Here is a 16,481-nt window from a genome sequence, read left to right on the forward strand (position 1 = left end):
ATAATCTACAATCAAAACTTTTCTTGAAATTTAGTGCTTATCGAAAAGTAAAGTGAATTCAAGCCTTTTTGTAGAAAACTTTTTTAATATAATGTTAACTAATGTGAGTTAATTTTCCAGGTTTTTTAATTAAAAAACCTCTTTAAATTTAATTTTAATTAGCCTTAGTATGACTAGTATTAATTTACCTAGCATTTTATAGGGAATTGATAAATTAATATTTACAGGCCTATTCCGGTTTTCAATTCCTATTTTATCGGATTTTAAAAAAATGTAATTTTTAACGTTGCATTTGGGCTAAACATTTTATAAATTATTTTGTATCCCTTTATTGGACTTAAATTCACCAACTCAAAGTGAATTCAATACGCAAAATATTTCTAGATTAAAATAATTACATGTACAAGATTTTCACTTACGACAAATCTGGCTGAAAGTGAAAACCTGAACAGGCCTGTTAATAGCATTTTTAGTAATTAGCAAAATTGTGTTTTCCTTTCTTTTTTTTATTAACTTTGTGATATTGAAAGAGAGATTCTATCAATTAATCGATATAATACATACACACTATTTTGGAAGTCAATTTGTCTGAAATCAGGAAGAAAGAAACAAGATGTCAGTTTTTGATCAATTTTAAGATTTTAGTCACCTTTACCAAAATTTTGGTGGTTAGCAGCCTTGATTATAGAATATTATAACTATGTTCAAATGTTTGTAACAGGCGGAATGAGATATTATAATGTTGAACGTCTGAAAGAAATCCACTTTTTAACATACAGATTGTGATGCTGTTAGGAGTTTTCACATGGAAAAAGAGTTGGGATACCGCAGAACTAGGCATAGGATATCTCTAAATGGAGAACGCGTTATTACTTGCTGTAAAATGTGTTTATGAAGTTTAAAGCTAATAATAAATGTATAATTTTTATTTACAGATGACTAACCGTGTGTAATCCCGTGCACTTACCATGTCTGAGAAGGTGAGCAGTGCTTTGGCTCAGCTGCATGCCCATGCACTGGCGTCAACCAATGAGGTAAACTGCCAGCTGCAGCCAGCGTCGTCAAATGCATCCAAGGATGCGACGTTGCAGTTCGATACGGATGCACCGGCTGCGGCAATCAGTGCGCAATTAAGTTTTAAAATTGTGCCAGTTGATAGCTTGGGCGGACTTAACTTGAGCCTGGGCAGCAGCTACCAGGAAATGTTTGCCCCGATGAACACATCACAAATCTCAAATGCCTCCACAGAGTCCAGTTGTAGTCCACCAGCAGCAGGAGCACCACCACCCAAGCCAAGCAGGCACATAGCGGTGCAGCCATTAAATAGCGTAAGTAAAAATTTAATTTTTGAAACGTTATCCCCATTGTACCTACTACTTCTCTTACTTTAGAAATCTTGTCGCTTTCCCAAGCTGGAGGAGTGCGCACACTTCCATTACGAGCGTGTACAGCTGGGAGCGCTCTTGGTCCAGCTGTTGGATGATAAGTCGGAGCAACTGGGCAGCAGCATTGCTTCCCAATCGATTGGCGGAGAATTGGCTCATAGTTCGTTGCGTTCGTCGGGTTTCTCGCCGGAGAGCTGTTGGTTCATAATACGTGTCTCTCCGCAACGCTATGAACCGTTCCTGATCAAGCGCAGTTATGAGAACATGCAAATGCTGGACGAGATGCTGCATCGTTGTGTTTACGATCGCAAAATTAGCGGATTACGCAACATGTGCGAACTGGAGGCAGAATCAGAGCTGCAAAGCGAACAAGAGGTAGAATATGCAGTGGCCAAGTATCTTGAACGCTTCTCCAAGATTGCGTCCGATTCGCTTACATGCGGCACCATACTCACCTGGCTGCAGTTGGACAATAAGGGACGCCGTCTTCCACTCGCCGATGGTGAAACTCAGCGTACGATTAATACGCCAGCTGTGGGAGCGGCATACGGAGTGAGACGATATCAGGCGCAGGCGCCGGACGAGATTAACATTGAGGTGGGCGATATGATATCAGTGATTGATATGCCTAGTCCAGCAGAATCAATTTGGTGGCGTGGCAAGAAATCCCATCTGCAAAAGTCTCTCTACGAGGTCGGATTCTTTCCACAATCGTGTGTGGCCACAATTGGTGATAAGGTGCCACGAAATTTCCCCATGCCTGCTCCATTGGTTGGCCACCTGGATGCCTCCCCCACCAAGCCGGTGCTGCGCAAGCATGGCAAATTAATTGCCTTCTTTCGCTCCTTTATATTATCACGTCCATCGCGGCGACGTCTCAAACAGAGCGGCATCTATAGGGAGCGTGTGTTCTCCTGTGATCTATCGGAGCATTTGCTAAACAGCGGTCAGGATATACCCATGGTGCTGAGATCCTGTGCCGAATTTATTGAGAATTATGGCGTTATCGATGGCATTTATCGTCTATCGGGCATCACATCAAACATTCAGCGACTGCGTCGCGCCTTCGACGAGGAGCGTGTACCGGATCTCGGTAATCCAGAAATGAAGCAGGATATTCATGCAGTTAGTTCACTGCTGAAAATGTACTTCCGTGAGCTGCCTAATCCCCTTTGCACCTATCAACTGTACGACAACTTTGTGGAGGCTATTCAGGTGAAGGCAGACGAAACCGACGAACGGCTGCGACTAATGAAGGAGACGGTACTGAAGCTGCCACCTCCCCACTATCGGTAAGTGTTACATATATACTACACTTAGGTACTTTCTGATTATAGGTACTTTCTGATTGTACTTAAAACAATTTTTCTACTCGAAGGCAATTCGTATTATTCAATAAATTATGATGTTGTGTACACCCTTTACTTAAAAAATACAACAGCTCCATTATTTTTTTGAAGAAAATAATATAATATATACATATGAAATGATCAAAAATTTCAAAATGTTACATTAAAAAAGAAAAAAATACAGGTAAAAAACTGAAAGAAACTTAACAAATATATAAAGTTGAAAAGTCTGGGGTGCTCAAAAAATTGTTTAATGATCCAACATTTGTTGCATAGATTGGGGAAAACCCAGAGAAATCCAATCAGATCAATAGATAATAGTAAAAGTTATTAGTGGTGGTATAAGCATTATGTGGTGGTATATAAGCAGGAACTTCTCGGGAGGAAAAGGGAGAACTTCAAATCGCTCAATTGATTTAAGAAAAAAAAAAATTTATTTTGTCGTAGAGTTCAAATAATCTGGGATTTGATTGTCGTGTGGCTTCGCTAATCGCTTGCATCTTAGAACTGGTCTCGTTTTTAAATGTTTTCACATATTCCAAACATCGACTCTCATAACTTTTTTTTTTATCTAAAATCTTTTCAATCCGTTACCAGTTTTCCTCATTATTATGAAAGACATAATCTCTAGCTACTCTTGCAAAGCTTAAATGTTTATCTTCTGTTAAATTTTGATTATTATCGTTTATTTCTCTCACCAAGTTCTATAATACCTAGATCCCAGTTTGATTTACACCATTACATTCGATTATAGACCGAAGTATGTAGATATCAAGCATCAATGCGTCCTCCCCGCCCACAACCCACATGGTTGATAAGAATTCTGTCCGCAAATATTTTTTTAAATAAAGACTCCCGCTCACTATGGTTCGCCATAAGAAATGCGTTGAAGGCCTTTAACATATTATTATCCAAATGTCTTGTTTTGTTGCTCACTTTCAGCAACTTGGGACTGACTTGATTATCGAATATCTTTACTCCTTTAGCCTTTGAACGGATTCTGATAGTTAAAAATTTCTTTAACTCTACGTCCATCATCAAGCTTTTGTATCTCATCTTCCGTTAAATTCATCTTTTCAATTTTTGGGCAAATCGATAAAGTGTTGCCACCATGCAATTTCACTTTCACTGAAGGCATTACAATTTTTAATATGTTGGGCTCTATAAATCGCAATTTCGGGAGTATGTGTTCTCAGTTAACAGCTGCGCCTGCTTAAGGAGGGACTTATCCTGCTCCGGTATGGCACTCACAATTGGATGATGGAATAAAAACAACTTAAATATATTTTGAAACTCTTTCTACGATCGATACTTACCCATAGCACCACATATATCAACAGCAAACATCTTGTAATATGCAACTGAACTTTATAATTCAATGGAAATTGTCTGCTTTTTAAACCTTGTGTCCATTCAAAATTGACAAAAAAAAAAGGGAATAATGTGTTTGGCAGAATGTATTTAACAGGCAGAAGGAGGCGTGGCAGAACCCCCGGGGGTTTTGTAGGGTCGCTAATCACGAATATGAAGTCAATTTGCGAAAATTCAAAATGGTAGATTCAATATGGAGGACACTTTTATGAAAAATTCATCGGATTCGTGTAAAACTCGTTACCTGGGGTTTCCTGGTCAGCGACCCACAAAACCCCCGAGTACCGACTTTCATACAAATCCGATGAAGTTTTCAAAAAAAGTTCGCCATTTTGAATTTTTACGATTTCACTCCATATTCGTGATCAGCGACCCCAGAAATCCCCGGGTAACGAATTTCAAGCGAGTCCGATAAATGTTGTGATCAGCGACCCCAAAAACCCCCGAGTAACGAGTTTTTTTTAGAAATCCGATGAATTTTTTAAAACATTGGATCCGCCATTTTAAATTTCTATAAATTTAACTCAAATTCGTAATCAGCGACCCCAAAAACCCCCGCGAAGCGAGTTTCAACCGAGTGTGATGAATGGTAAATATCTTTTGGTTTAATGGAATTTTTACACAAATCACAAAACACAAGACTTTAAACTTGGCATGTAGGTTTCTGCAAATTAGTCGCAGATCAAGTTTGTTTTTATTTTTGGATGGGACTTCTATATAATTAATCTGCCATTGGAAGAATTGATCGATAATTAAGGATTAGTATGCTGCTGCTTCTGGAGATATTTCAACTAAAACTCGCAGATTATGATTTTTATCTTGTCTTATACTAGAAGTTGAAGGGACGAGGACGGCTCCCCATATTAAAATAGGATCTCTGAGCTATCTAGTAGAGTCCATATCAAATAGTTGATTTTTTAACAGCTTCAGTCCGGAAGGGAACAAAAGATCCACGGTGTCACAATGGGCCCAATGGGGCCCAAGTGTGTCAGACCACTGACAGCCGCTTCAACCAAACCTATACTTCCTGACCGAATTCGGTTGTTATCGGTTAAATATATCATTATCAGAAATAGTTGATATTATTTTTGTGCATTCCACTACAAACTAAATTTTGATTTTTAATTTTCAATAACTGTCCCTATTATAGAGTAGTTGCTAGGCACGATATATGGAATCAACATAATCAAATTTATTGGGACTGCTTTCGACTTAAGTGATCTCTTACATTCTGTATCTCATTTTCACTATCTTTCTCCTTTATCAGCACGTTGAAATACTTGTCGGAGCACTTGCATAAGGTTTCGCAGCATCATGAACGCACCGGGATGACGGACAAGAATTTGGCCATTGTTTGGGCGCCCAATTTGTTGCGATCACCGGCACTGGAGTCTGGAGGCGTGGCAGCGTTGCGTGGCGTGGGCGTACAAGCTGTGGTCACCGAGTACCTGATACGCAACTGTCACAACATCTTTGATGCGCTCGAGGATCACAATGCACGTCTCAGTATTGTGGGCAATTCTTTGGCGCCAGCTCCGCCAGCTGGTGAGTTGCGTCTGGAGTCGCTTACCGATTGCGAGAGTCTACTGGTGGAGCAGCGTGAACAGGATCAATCACTAGTGTTGGTGGAGCGTCCGAAGAGCCTTAGCACGGGCGGTGCCAAGCTAATAAGCCTGGAGGAGGCACAGGAGCGTCACTCGCGCATCGAATCCAGCAGTGATTTGAAGCAATCGCTACCAATCAACATGTTGAGCAGTGGCAACCACAATCACAGCAGCAACAACAGTAGCAGCAATGCTCCCTCCAACATTGGCTCCTATATTGAGGTCGGCGGCGGACCATCCAGTCTGCCGGATAAGTATCATACGGTGTTATCGGTGCCACGCAGCTGGCAGAAACGCAAGCCGGACAAGACGCCCTCTTGGAAGAGTATATTCTCACGGGGCCAGCGCCAAGCCAATGAACCCGGTCACAAGCTAACTATCGATGGCGCCACAAGGGAACCAAGTGGCACGTCGCGCGTCAGCTTCGTCCAGATATCCCACGTGAACGCCAGCAAGGAGCTGTCGAAGCACGACAAACCCAAGTCTATCGAATTGCTGGAGACAACACGAGATGCACGTGATGCGGCCCTAGGCAGCAAGCCCATGGAGCTGTGCATACGTTCCAACTCTATTGACAGTCTACGTACTGTGGGTCACTCGAGGAGCGTGTCGCATGATTCGTACTTTGATCTGTTGCAGTCACCGCAGCGCGGCCACATGACCACCTGTCCATCGCGAGAACTGTCCGAGCTGGGGCTCAACTTTGATCGTGAGGAGCCCGAGATGCGCATTTTCTCGGAGAGCGAGTCTTTGGTCAGTTCACCGCGCGTGGGCAAGGAGAATATGCCGCCTGCCTCTGGCTGTGCCACACGACGCATAATGCGCGCTCGTCCCGAGGAGTTCTCCAGCCAGACGAACAGCGTCAATCCCAGCCCGAAGAAACAGCCTCGTCTCAATCTGCTGTCGCCCAGTGCGGCACGTCAGCTGCCCGTTAATCCATGTGGCCATGAGCCGGCCGGTGCCGAGAACTGTTGCAAGCGCTACAAGCTGGAGGATCAGCTCTCGGATATTCAGTTCATTGACTGCGGTACACCGGAGCATCCGTTGCCTGCGCAACAGCAATTCGCCAGCGTTGAGGTGCATCCGCCGCCAAAGCCAGCACGTGCTGGAGTCCAGCCAACAGACGGATGCGGAGCTAGAGACGCGGCAGCTGGAGCTGGAGCTGCACGCTATAGCTATCCTTCGGTGCAGCTGGGTGCCAAGCGAAAGGAACAGTTGGCGGCCAAGGAGCGTTTCAGCTACCAGGGCACCTTCACACAGCCGGCTAGTAAGCAGGAGTCCAGGTCGCACATACCGTAAGTATTTACCACATGCCACTTGCCAAAAAATTTAATTTTCTTTTTAACTGCTCCTCCACAGTAATGGAAATGGGTGTGGAAATGGCACTGGGACAGGAACTGTCAATGGGAACGCGACGCTTAGGAGCAAAACACGTGTGGAGATATGCACCGAGGATCAGGCGTCAGTCAAGTTGTCTGTGGCCACGCCCACAACGCCAGCGAATAGTCCACGCTATTCGCTACTGCTGTGCGACACGGAGAGCTCGGAGAACAGCTCAGCTGTGAATACACCACAATATGATATGGAACCATTGATGATGACCTCCGCCATGTCGGGCATTTCGGGAGTCTCCTCCAATATGCAACAGCAGCAGCAGCTGTTGTTGGGCGTCGACGCATCCAGCAGTTATTTGGGCAGCTCTCACGAGAGTTTGGGTCAGCATGTAAGTCCCAGTTAAGCAGATCTGAGAGACCCCTAACTGTTTTATTTGCTGCAGTTTTTTCAGAAGTACTCTATCAACTATCACTAAATCCCGATCAAGCTAGTTAGAATTTTATCTACCCTATTTCTTAATTAATTGATATGGGAGCTCAATCGTTTTGTTTAAACAGCTAAGTTGATATAATTTCATATATTTGGATTTGGTGATACATACATATAATTAACACAAATAAGTCAAATCTCCACATCTCTAAAATTTGTAATAGTGAAAAGTGCACCATAAAACTGGGTCGAAGGTAAAGTTCTAAATAAATTTCCAACTGTATTTTTTTTTCAACTGCCTACATTTTACAGAAATTTTAATTAAATAAGTAAAAAATAGTGATAATAAAATTAACTAGTTTCAACCGGGCTTAGTGATATTTAAGAGTCAGACCTAATTAAATAAGATATTTCAGTATTGATGGAAAGTAAAACTTGCCGTTTGTTTTAATGTAAACAAATGTAAAATACTATTCCCAACTCCGCAGTTAAGGGATGAACTCCTTGGTGAACTAGAACTCATTCCAACTTCTTTACAGTTCAATCATCTGCAAGATGTGGAGCAACGCGATATGCATGCATTGAAGCGCGAGCTATCATTAGATTTGCAGCCAGTGCAACAACGTCTGCCACAGGCAGCGAATCGTGCCGCAACGCTGCCAATAAAGGATCAGCTGCAGGCCAGCTCGCCCAACAATTCCAACTTTACGGACAACACTAGTCAATCGGTGACGCCCAGTGAGTTTGGCTATCAGCATCTGCAGCGACAGCTGAGCATGCACTCGCTGCTGGCAACAGAGGACAGCTCGCCGCTCTATGAGGACTTTGAACAGACGCCGAGTAATACACTGACACCGCAAAAGCTCCAGCCGCCAACTATCAGTAGCCCCATTAAGTCAACCATTAGCATTACGTACAAGTCGCCGGAAAAGGAGAAACCGCCGTCTAAGCCAGCCCTGTTGCTGGAGACCAACTTTGATGAGCATATTGTCTACGAGCAGGTGAAACTCTTTCGCAATTCGGTTACCGAGGTGAATCAATTATTAAACGAGCGACACAATCAGAGTCTCAATCAAATTGAGGAGGAGGAACAACAGCAACATCAGCCGGATGACGGTGCCAGACGTGCGGCAGAGATGACTCAACAGCTTCTGGAGTTGGAGCGGGATCAGGAGCGAGATCAGGAACAGTTACTCTATGAGAATATTGAGCTACGCAAGCCAAAAACGGTTTATGAGAATCTACTTGGCGAGGAGATGAAACTCAATACAAATGAACTTGAACTGGAATTGGATATAAATTTGGATTTGGAGTCAGCACCGAAACAGCCAAGTTGTGATAGAATTGAACTAGACAGCCTGGACAGTTTGCCAAGCACCGATCACATAAACATGGCAGACGAACAGTCCAGCAAATCGCCATCTTTCAGCGTCAAGGAGTTGGCCAATAAATTTGAGAGCTCGCCCGTTGAGCAGTTGCCCATGTTTGACTTCAGCCAACGCGGTGGCTCGATGAAGAAACCCAATGAGCTGAGCTTGCCCATACCAACAGCTCCAAAGCCAGTGATGCCAGCGCCAGTGCCTCTCAAGAAACTCAATAATGCACAAAAGATAACTCGCTCATTGGATGAGAATGCATTTGTTCGCGAATTTGGAGGTAAACAGCTGCAGGATTTGGCCGCCTGTAAGCTACCCGAATTGCCGGAGCTAAACAATCGACGAAAGAGCTTTGATTTTACGCGTCCAAAGACATTGAATCCGCCCAAGCGTCTGCCGGGCATGAGTATCACCGAGGAGATATGCCAGAAACGTGCCGGGGAACCGGAGCAACTGCTTATCACGACGCCCACGACAGAGAATCGCATCTCGTTGATACAGCAAAATAATGTGCCGCGTGATCAGCAATCGCAGACACTTAATCTACAAGCTGGCGGACGCAAGAGCGTCTTAACTGGCGTCATTCTTGATCGCGAACGCATCGATAAGATCAAGGAGGAGCGTCGCCAGCAGCTGACACAGAAATACTATGGTGACACACTGAAATCACGCTCCAAGACGGAACTAAACACCGAAGAGAACAATTTTCAGGGGTCCGATTCTTTGCGCATCAAGTCCAAGTCACGTGGCGATATGAATTCTCTGCAAAAGGACATGGACATGAATCTCAAGCAGCTGACACGCGCAGGTGCCGGATCCGGATCCGAAAGCACATTGCATCGTACTAGAGATTTTGAAATCCAACGGGTGCGCAGCATTTCCGATGAAAAAAATCAAAATTGTGATAGTACCAGCAATGGGGCGACCACTATCAATCCACCGATGCACAGTGTCAAAACAGCTGCCCAGAAATATGCGGCAAACAATGCGACAATCATAACAACATCTACGGCTACTGCGTCTGGAAAATTCGAGCGTGGTATCGGACGTGAACGCCTCTCTAGAAACTCGATACCCCACACAACAACCACAGACAGCAATGCGAGCGTAAAGTAAGTAACAGTTAACTGCTGAAAAATGATTAATTCTTTGAAACAGTTTTATATTAAGCTTTCAACTAAATTAGATAAGATAATCATAGAAGCGACCCTTGGACTTTTAAATTCTTTTCAGTATAATTACAAGAATTTTGGAGCTCATTCATTTAATCATTAATTTCCATGCATTTTATATCTCTTATTCTTGTCAAACCACTTAACTACCTATCAGAACTTTATTTTAAATTTTATTTTAAACGCTTAAAATTGAACTGCATGTGGCATCTTTATAATGACCCGAAAGCTCAATCTCTGCCTTCTTATTGATAATCTCACTTAAACGATGACAGCTTTGGAAGTGCCTAAAAAAATTTTCAAAAGTTAATGGAAGAATTTTCTCATGGATTGTTAATATTCATAACAGCAAAGTAATAGGTCAAAACTAGTCGGAAAGGCTATAGTCGAGATCGCGACCATAGGACCCCCTTTACTTATTTCAATATATATAAAACTACTATAAAAAAATTACTTGTATTACTTTGAAAACATTTTATCGCCATAATTGTCGTTCTATTTGTCCGATCTTGATGCGATTTACTGGGATAATAGATAGTACTAATAGATGACGTTAATAACCACAAAAAACGTATTATCTTTAATACTGTGGGTGTGATGGGTGTAAATTTAAAACAAACTTGATCTGCGTGAGGTATACAGAAATCAGTGTGCTTGGTTTGTGTTTGGCTGCCCTATCTCTTATAGTCTCTGAGATCCTTTTGTTCATACGAACGGATAGACGGAGAGACACACATGGCTATATCGACTCGGCTGTTGATGATAATCAAGAATTTATATACTTTATAGGGTCCGAGTTGCCTCCTTCTCCCTGTTACATACATTTCAAAGAACACAATATACCATTTTACTTATTTTTTAAGTAACGAGTATAAAAATAGTAAAGAGATATTGTCTATAAGAGTTACAAAATAATATTATTACTATTTACTTCTCAATATTTGCAGCAACAGAGAAAAGATCTCACCACAATTCTCAATACGCGATGTGACAGCGATGTTCGAATCTCGTTCACAAAATCAATAGGCTTAGTCAAATTTCCAACTACAACATCGAATACAATAACAACAATAAAATAAAAGAGGAAGAAAAAATAAGAACAAGAGGAGTATGAGGATCGATCGCGTTATATAATTTATTTAGTTTTTAAATTCTATACATTAAGCGCATGGATATACAGACAGGAGCATGTATATGGACATACATATGTAACTATACTCGTATATATATATATTGGATACTGGACCAAGCGGTTCCAAAGACATGAAGCAGATTAACGCCGCTGGATGGAGGATGCATCCGATGGATCAGCAAAATTAAATTTTGTTTTTAAGTGGAATTTCGAGAAAATCATGACTAAAAGACCCAGCGCCAAATGCATATTGTTATTGCATTGGGCGATTTTAGGCGTTAAGTTTAATTCGTTTATTTGTACATTTTATTGCAAAGCATTGCTCTTGACTTGCTTTCGCTTTTGTTTACTCACGTAATTTGTTTCTGCGTACTTTGTTTGTTTTATTTTGCAATTGAAAAATGAAAAAAAAAACGATGAAATTAAATTTAAAGTGTAATTTTAAAAAGCACTGGGTTTTTCTAATGCTTAATTTTAAATGCATTTGACGCAACTTTGAGTGAGTTGCTTTAAGTATATTATTATTATACAATTAATTTATACTTTTTAACAAAAAAAAAATTTTTACAATAAATTCAATTCATTGAACCTAGTACTGTTTTTTTTGGTTTCTTCATTAATACTTAAAATACATACTCGTTGCTTGCTCTATTGCTTAATAAGCACTTTAAGGCTTTACCGTATAATTAATACACCTGTGTGCTTAACAAATTTATTGGAAACTTATAACAATTTATAGTTTATTTTTTAATATTTCAAACTATAATAGACATATAGAACTTGGTAGCATATTTAAATAGAATAACACATCGGAAACAATGGTTGTTTATAGGCTAACAATGGTTACAGTTCGCTATAGAAGAACAATAAAGCTTAAGAATTTTATAATATTTAACAATTTTTAAATGGCAAATATTTTGCATATTCCTCTTCCTTTCAAGAACTATTAAAAATTCGCATTGATATTTAATTCTAAATAGCCAATAAATTTGTTGAGCACGATCAACAAAACACAAAATATTTAATAGTTCTATACTGACCGATATACATAAAGACAAATATTAAAGACCAATAATAAAAAATCAGATATAAGCAAAGGTTTAAAAAAAAAATTCGAACAAAACTATTTACATTACATGCGAGTAAATATACGTATAATTCACATAACCAAAACATTTATATGAAATATTGGATGTGGCTTAAAATTGAATTTTACTATTAGATAAATTTCATCTAAACTAATTGATATTGTTTATTTATTCACTACAAAAACCTTTTGATTTAGTTCTTAGACAGCTGCCAAATTTTAACAGAGAGTAGACACATACTATATATACAGAATCAACGGAAACTCAAATACATTAAAAAAGGAAATTGTCAGATATGTAAGACAAACAATAACTAAATAGAAAGCTTTAAATAAATAAGTTAGCATTTGATATATTTTGATAAAAGTTCATAATCATAACCCACTTAAATTAGTTATAAATAATTCAAATTGTATTCTATAATGACTGACGTCTTAAGCAGTGCAAAGAGTTTTGCAAAATGATTATTGCATATAAAATTATATATTTATTATATACCGAGAACTATATACAGATATATAATTATATATATATTTACTGTATGAAAAACTACTCATTATTACATCACTACAATCAACAATTGCAGCTAAACGTGAATCTGATAAAATGAAAACATTTTTATAAGCAGAAACAAAAACAATAAACATAATTAAATGCATATGTATGAAAATAATATTTGTGTTATTTGCATTTGCTTAGAGAATTTACAAAAATCTATAGCAGGGATACCCAGCCTATGAAACGATGGTCGAGGACTTCGGCTCTTCAAACAGACACCGCCGAAGTCAACACGAAATCGTCTTTAAGAGTATGGCTTATTCCGGAGAGCAAAATTGGTTTAATTACTCTGCGACAAGAAACTGTGACATTTGAAATATTGACATCGTAAAATATAATGGAACTATTTATCTTTAATATTTTCATTACGTGATATTCATAAATACAACTATAGTTTAATTTACAGATAACAAACATTAATATGCAGACACAATACATTCTTTCTATTTTCAACGGTAACACTTTAACCTTATTTGATTGCCATTTTAAAATATAAGTATTTATTTAAAACTGGCCCGGCAACGACAATCGCCAGGCACGACTAAAAATTTAATTTAGACTCATTAGAGTGCTCCTCTCCACGGAAATCTTTAGTAAAAGGCGAAAGATTTATTCGACAAATGAAGAAAAGCCAGAGTGAAGATGCACAACAAACCATATTGGGTTGACCTGGAGACTGACCTTAACTGCTTGGGAATTATAAAGTTAATGTACATTGAGATGGCCCCCTAAAGTAGGCTATGAAGTTTACCTCAGGACAGACCTAAATTGTTTGGGAATTATTGAGATGACATCCTTAAGTAGGCTTCCCTTACGAAAACTACCCTAAAGTAGAGAGTGCCAACGTGCATGTTCTCAAATTACAAGCACATAGACGTTGACGAATAGAGTCATGGACATTGACACCTTTCATGATAAGGAAGCATAATTCCTGCAACAACGAATGAAAATCGGAAGGTATGACACGATTACACTATAATCCGGATGACGATTATTTTTGGAAAAAAGTCGTTTTTTAAAGTTGTTCAAATTAACGTTTTTTTATGGCGATGCATTCAAAATACATTCAACTCAAATGCTGCATAACTAAAATTGTAACATTTTCCAACACTGTTTAGCAATCAGCTGTGAAACAGAGTTGATTTGAACAAACTGCACATGAAACGGATATTCTCATTTTTAAGTTTAATTTGAATTGTCTTACAGCACTAATTTAAAAGCTTTTTTAACAAAATTTATCTTGAATTAAATATATTGTGGCTTGTACTTTGTGTTTATATATCCGCGTTATTGAAAATCAACGTGCAATGTGTTGTTTTTTGTAATTTAAAAACTTGACTCGTTAAAAACTTTTTTCGATGAAATTTTAACTTTGAAAAGCCGTAACCTATTTTGCTAGCATATGCTAGCAATGCAACTATATGCATTTTGTAGCGAAATCAATTCTGAATTTGTACTATTAAGCTCAAGTTGCGCATTTTTGCGCATTTTTCACAATTTCACTTTATTTCAGCTTACCTCACGTTATAAAATGCGTATTCGTTTAAAGTGTGGCGACAACCCATGAGACAAAATGATCGAAATTATGATTTTTTGGCTTATTTTATTGTGCGCATTGGCGAAAATTACAAAAACTCGTGTTTACGTATTGAATAAATGATAAATCTTTACAATCGACAAAAAATAAAAATTTCTAGTTTCATACAAAAAGTTAGTTCACGACCGATTTTAATAATTTGAACAATATGATATTATAAATGATAGTATTCCGATCTTGATATATGTTGGCCAGAATGTCAGTAGCATAATATCACTTATATACGATCAGTTTGGTCAGATATTTTGGAAAAAAAATAGCGTTTTTATAAAAAAAGTGACTTTTCGACTGATAATGGTCCTGATAGCTTGAAAAACAAAAAATTTACATATCGCAGAGTACGAAATAAAAGCGGGACCACGCCCACTTTTCTAGGCCATTTGCGTATTGATATCATAAGCCCAATGCAAAAAACTAGACCAAAAAATCTTCATTCGTTTTCGAGTTATTAATTTATTCCTAAAAAATCGTCATCCGGACCATAGTGGATTAGAGCGACTACACTCAACCATGACGTATGTCAAGTAACTCAAAAATTGGCTCTTTTACTTCACTAATTACCCTAGGCAACAAATTTTGACTTTTTTTTCTGAATTTAACTAAACCGATTTTTTGGATAGATATCGGGCCCCAAACGACGAAAAACATTTTTTTTTTTCAATGGCAGAGTTCTTTTTTAGAATTTTTTAAAATTTGCCATTTTTATTCGAGCCTTTTTTTTTATGTACGCCACATTTGTCATCATTACTCGAGAATGGCAAAACCTATTTTCAAAAGCATTACTTTTCCAAAAAGCTAATGAATATATGTGTAATTCATCCACACACAATCTAAGATTTAAGCCAGTAGTTAAGGAGTTAATAATTTTTTAATTATGAAAATGTGGTTTTCTTTTAGCTTGTATTATTTTAAAATTCAAGGGAAACTCGAAATATTTCTGATCTTCGGTTTTAATTTTTTTTGCAAAGCTGCATTCATTGAGCGTCGTTTAAAATATGATTCATTAAAATCTATGAAGAAACGGCGATATAATAAAATTTTATATCGATGCCTGTTTTTTTTTATTTTTATGACTTCCTTGTCATTACCTTTAGTATGAAAATTTTTTGTGTGCTTTGAGATATCCTAACCAAGCTCACAGAAAATCAATTTGCTGTTGTCTTACACATTTTAACCAAATTTTGTTTAAATCGGATTACTATATCATATAGCTGCCATAGGAACGATCGGTCGAAATAACATCTTTAGTATGAAAAGTTGTGTTATTTCTTAAGGTATATCAACCAATCGCACATGTGGAATATCTTGTAATGTGTTATATAACCCTACCAAAATTTGGCTCAAATCGGATCACTATTCAATATAGCTGCAATAGAATCGATCGGTCGAAAATCCACCTTTATTATGAAAAATTTTTTTATTATCTAAGATATTTTAACCAAACTCACAAATTGTGTGCTTTATGTTGTCCTTTACATCTTCACCAATTTTGGGTTGAATCTGTCCACTATATCATATAGCTGGCATAGGACCGATCGATATTCTGTGAGCTTAGTTAGAATATCTCAAAAAATACAAAAAATTTGCATACTAAAGGTCACGCCGCTCTTCAAGGTAGTCATAAAAATCAAGAAAAACATGCATAGATATAAAATTAATTATTATATCATCGTTTCTACATAGATTTTAATGAATCACATCTTAAACGACGCTCAATTAATAAAGCTTTGCAAAAAAAAATTAAAACCGAAGTTCAAAATTTTCTTTCGAGTTTTCCTTGAATGTTAAAGTAAAAAAAAGGTGAATAAAAGATAAAAAACAAAATTATTTAATTCAAAAATTAAAAACTCTTAAGCTACTGGCTTAAATCTTAGATTGTGAAAGTCGCTTTTGTTATTTTTAGAATTGGGCTATTGTCAAGTGTTATGAACAGCACAATCTCAGAATAGCTCAAAATTCAAGTTTTGCTCCAATTGTATTATTTAATTTGATTCCATTCTTCGGGACATCTTCGAATTAAATTTATTGACTTGATCTGCGTGGGGTCTATTTTGTTGCTTTACCTATGTCCGTCAGTAGGACATA

General features: G+C 38.3%; 1 protein-coding gene and 1 pseudogene across 1 annotated transcript; one reads left to right on the forward strand and one right to left on the reverse strand.

Moving 5' to 3' along the window:
- The first annotated feature begins 935 nt into the window (after positions 1 to 935).
- On the forward strand, positions 936 to 11,555 carry LOC117780197 (GTPase-activating protein CdGAPr). Its single transcript, XM_034616628.1, has 6 exons — positions 936 to 1,328; positions 1,392 to 2,677; positions 5,373 to 7,004; positions 7,069 to 7,432; positions 8,013 to 9,961; positions 10,969 to 11,555. Exons 1-6 carry the CDS (start codon positions 969 to 971, stop codon positions 11,045 to 11,047), a joined length of 5,670 nt encoding a protein of 1,889 aa, XP_034472519.1. The 5' UTR covers positions 936 to 968; the 3' UTR covers positions 11,048 to 11,555.
- A 1,759-nt stretch (positions 11,556 to 13,314) lies between these two features.
- On the reverse strand, positions 13,315 to 13,439 carry LOC117782440 (annotated as a pseudogene).
- Between the last annotated feature and the right edge of the window lie 3,042 nt (positions 13,440 to 16,481).

The sequence above is a fragment of the Drosophila innubila genome (assembly GCF_004354385.1).
Source record: "Drosophila innubila isolate TH190305 chromosome 2L unlocalized genomic scaffold, UK_Dinn_1.0 4_B_2L, whole genome shotgun sequence".
NCBI classification, from domain to species: Eukaryota; Metazoa; Arthropoda; class Insecta; order Diptera; family Drosophilidae; genus Drosophila; species Drosophila innubila.

Bases quoted from the DNA above. Each gene is read 5' to 3' on its own strand.
- LOC117780197 (XM_034616628.1), top strand. From the start codon at position 969: ATGTCTGAGAAGGTGAGCAGTGCTTTGGCTCAGCTGCATGCCCATGCA. The intron at 1,329-1,391 runs GTAAGTAAAAAT...CTCTTACTTTAG, and splicing joins CGGTGCAGCCATTAAATAGC to AAATCTTGTCGCTTTCCCAA. The intron at 2,678-5,372 runs GTAAGTGTTACA...CTCCTTTATCAG, and splicing joins CTGCCACCTCCCCACTATCG to CACGTTGAAATACTTGTCGG.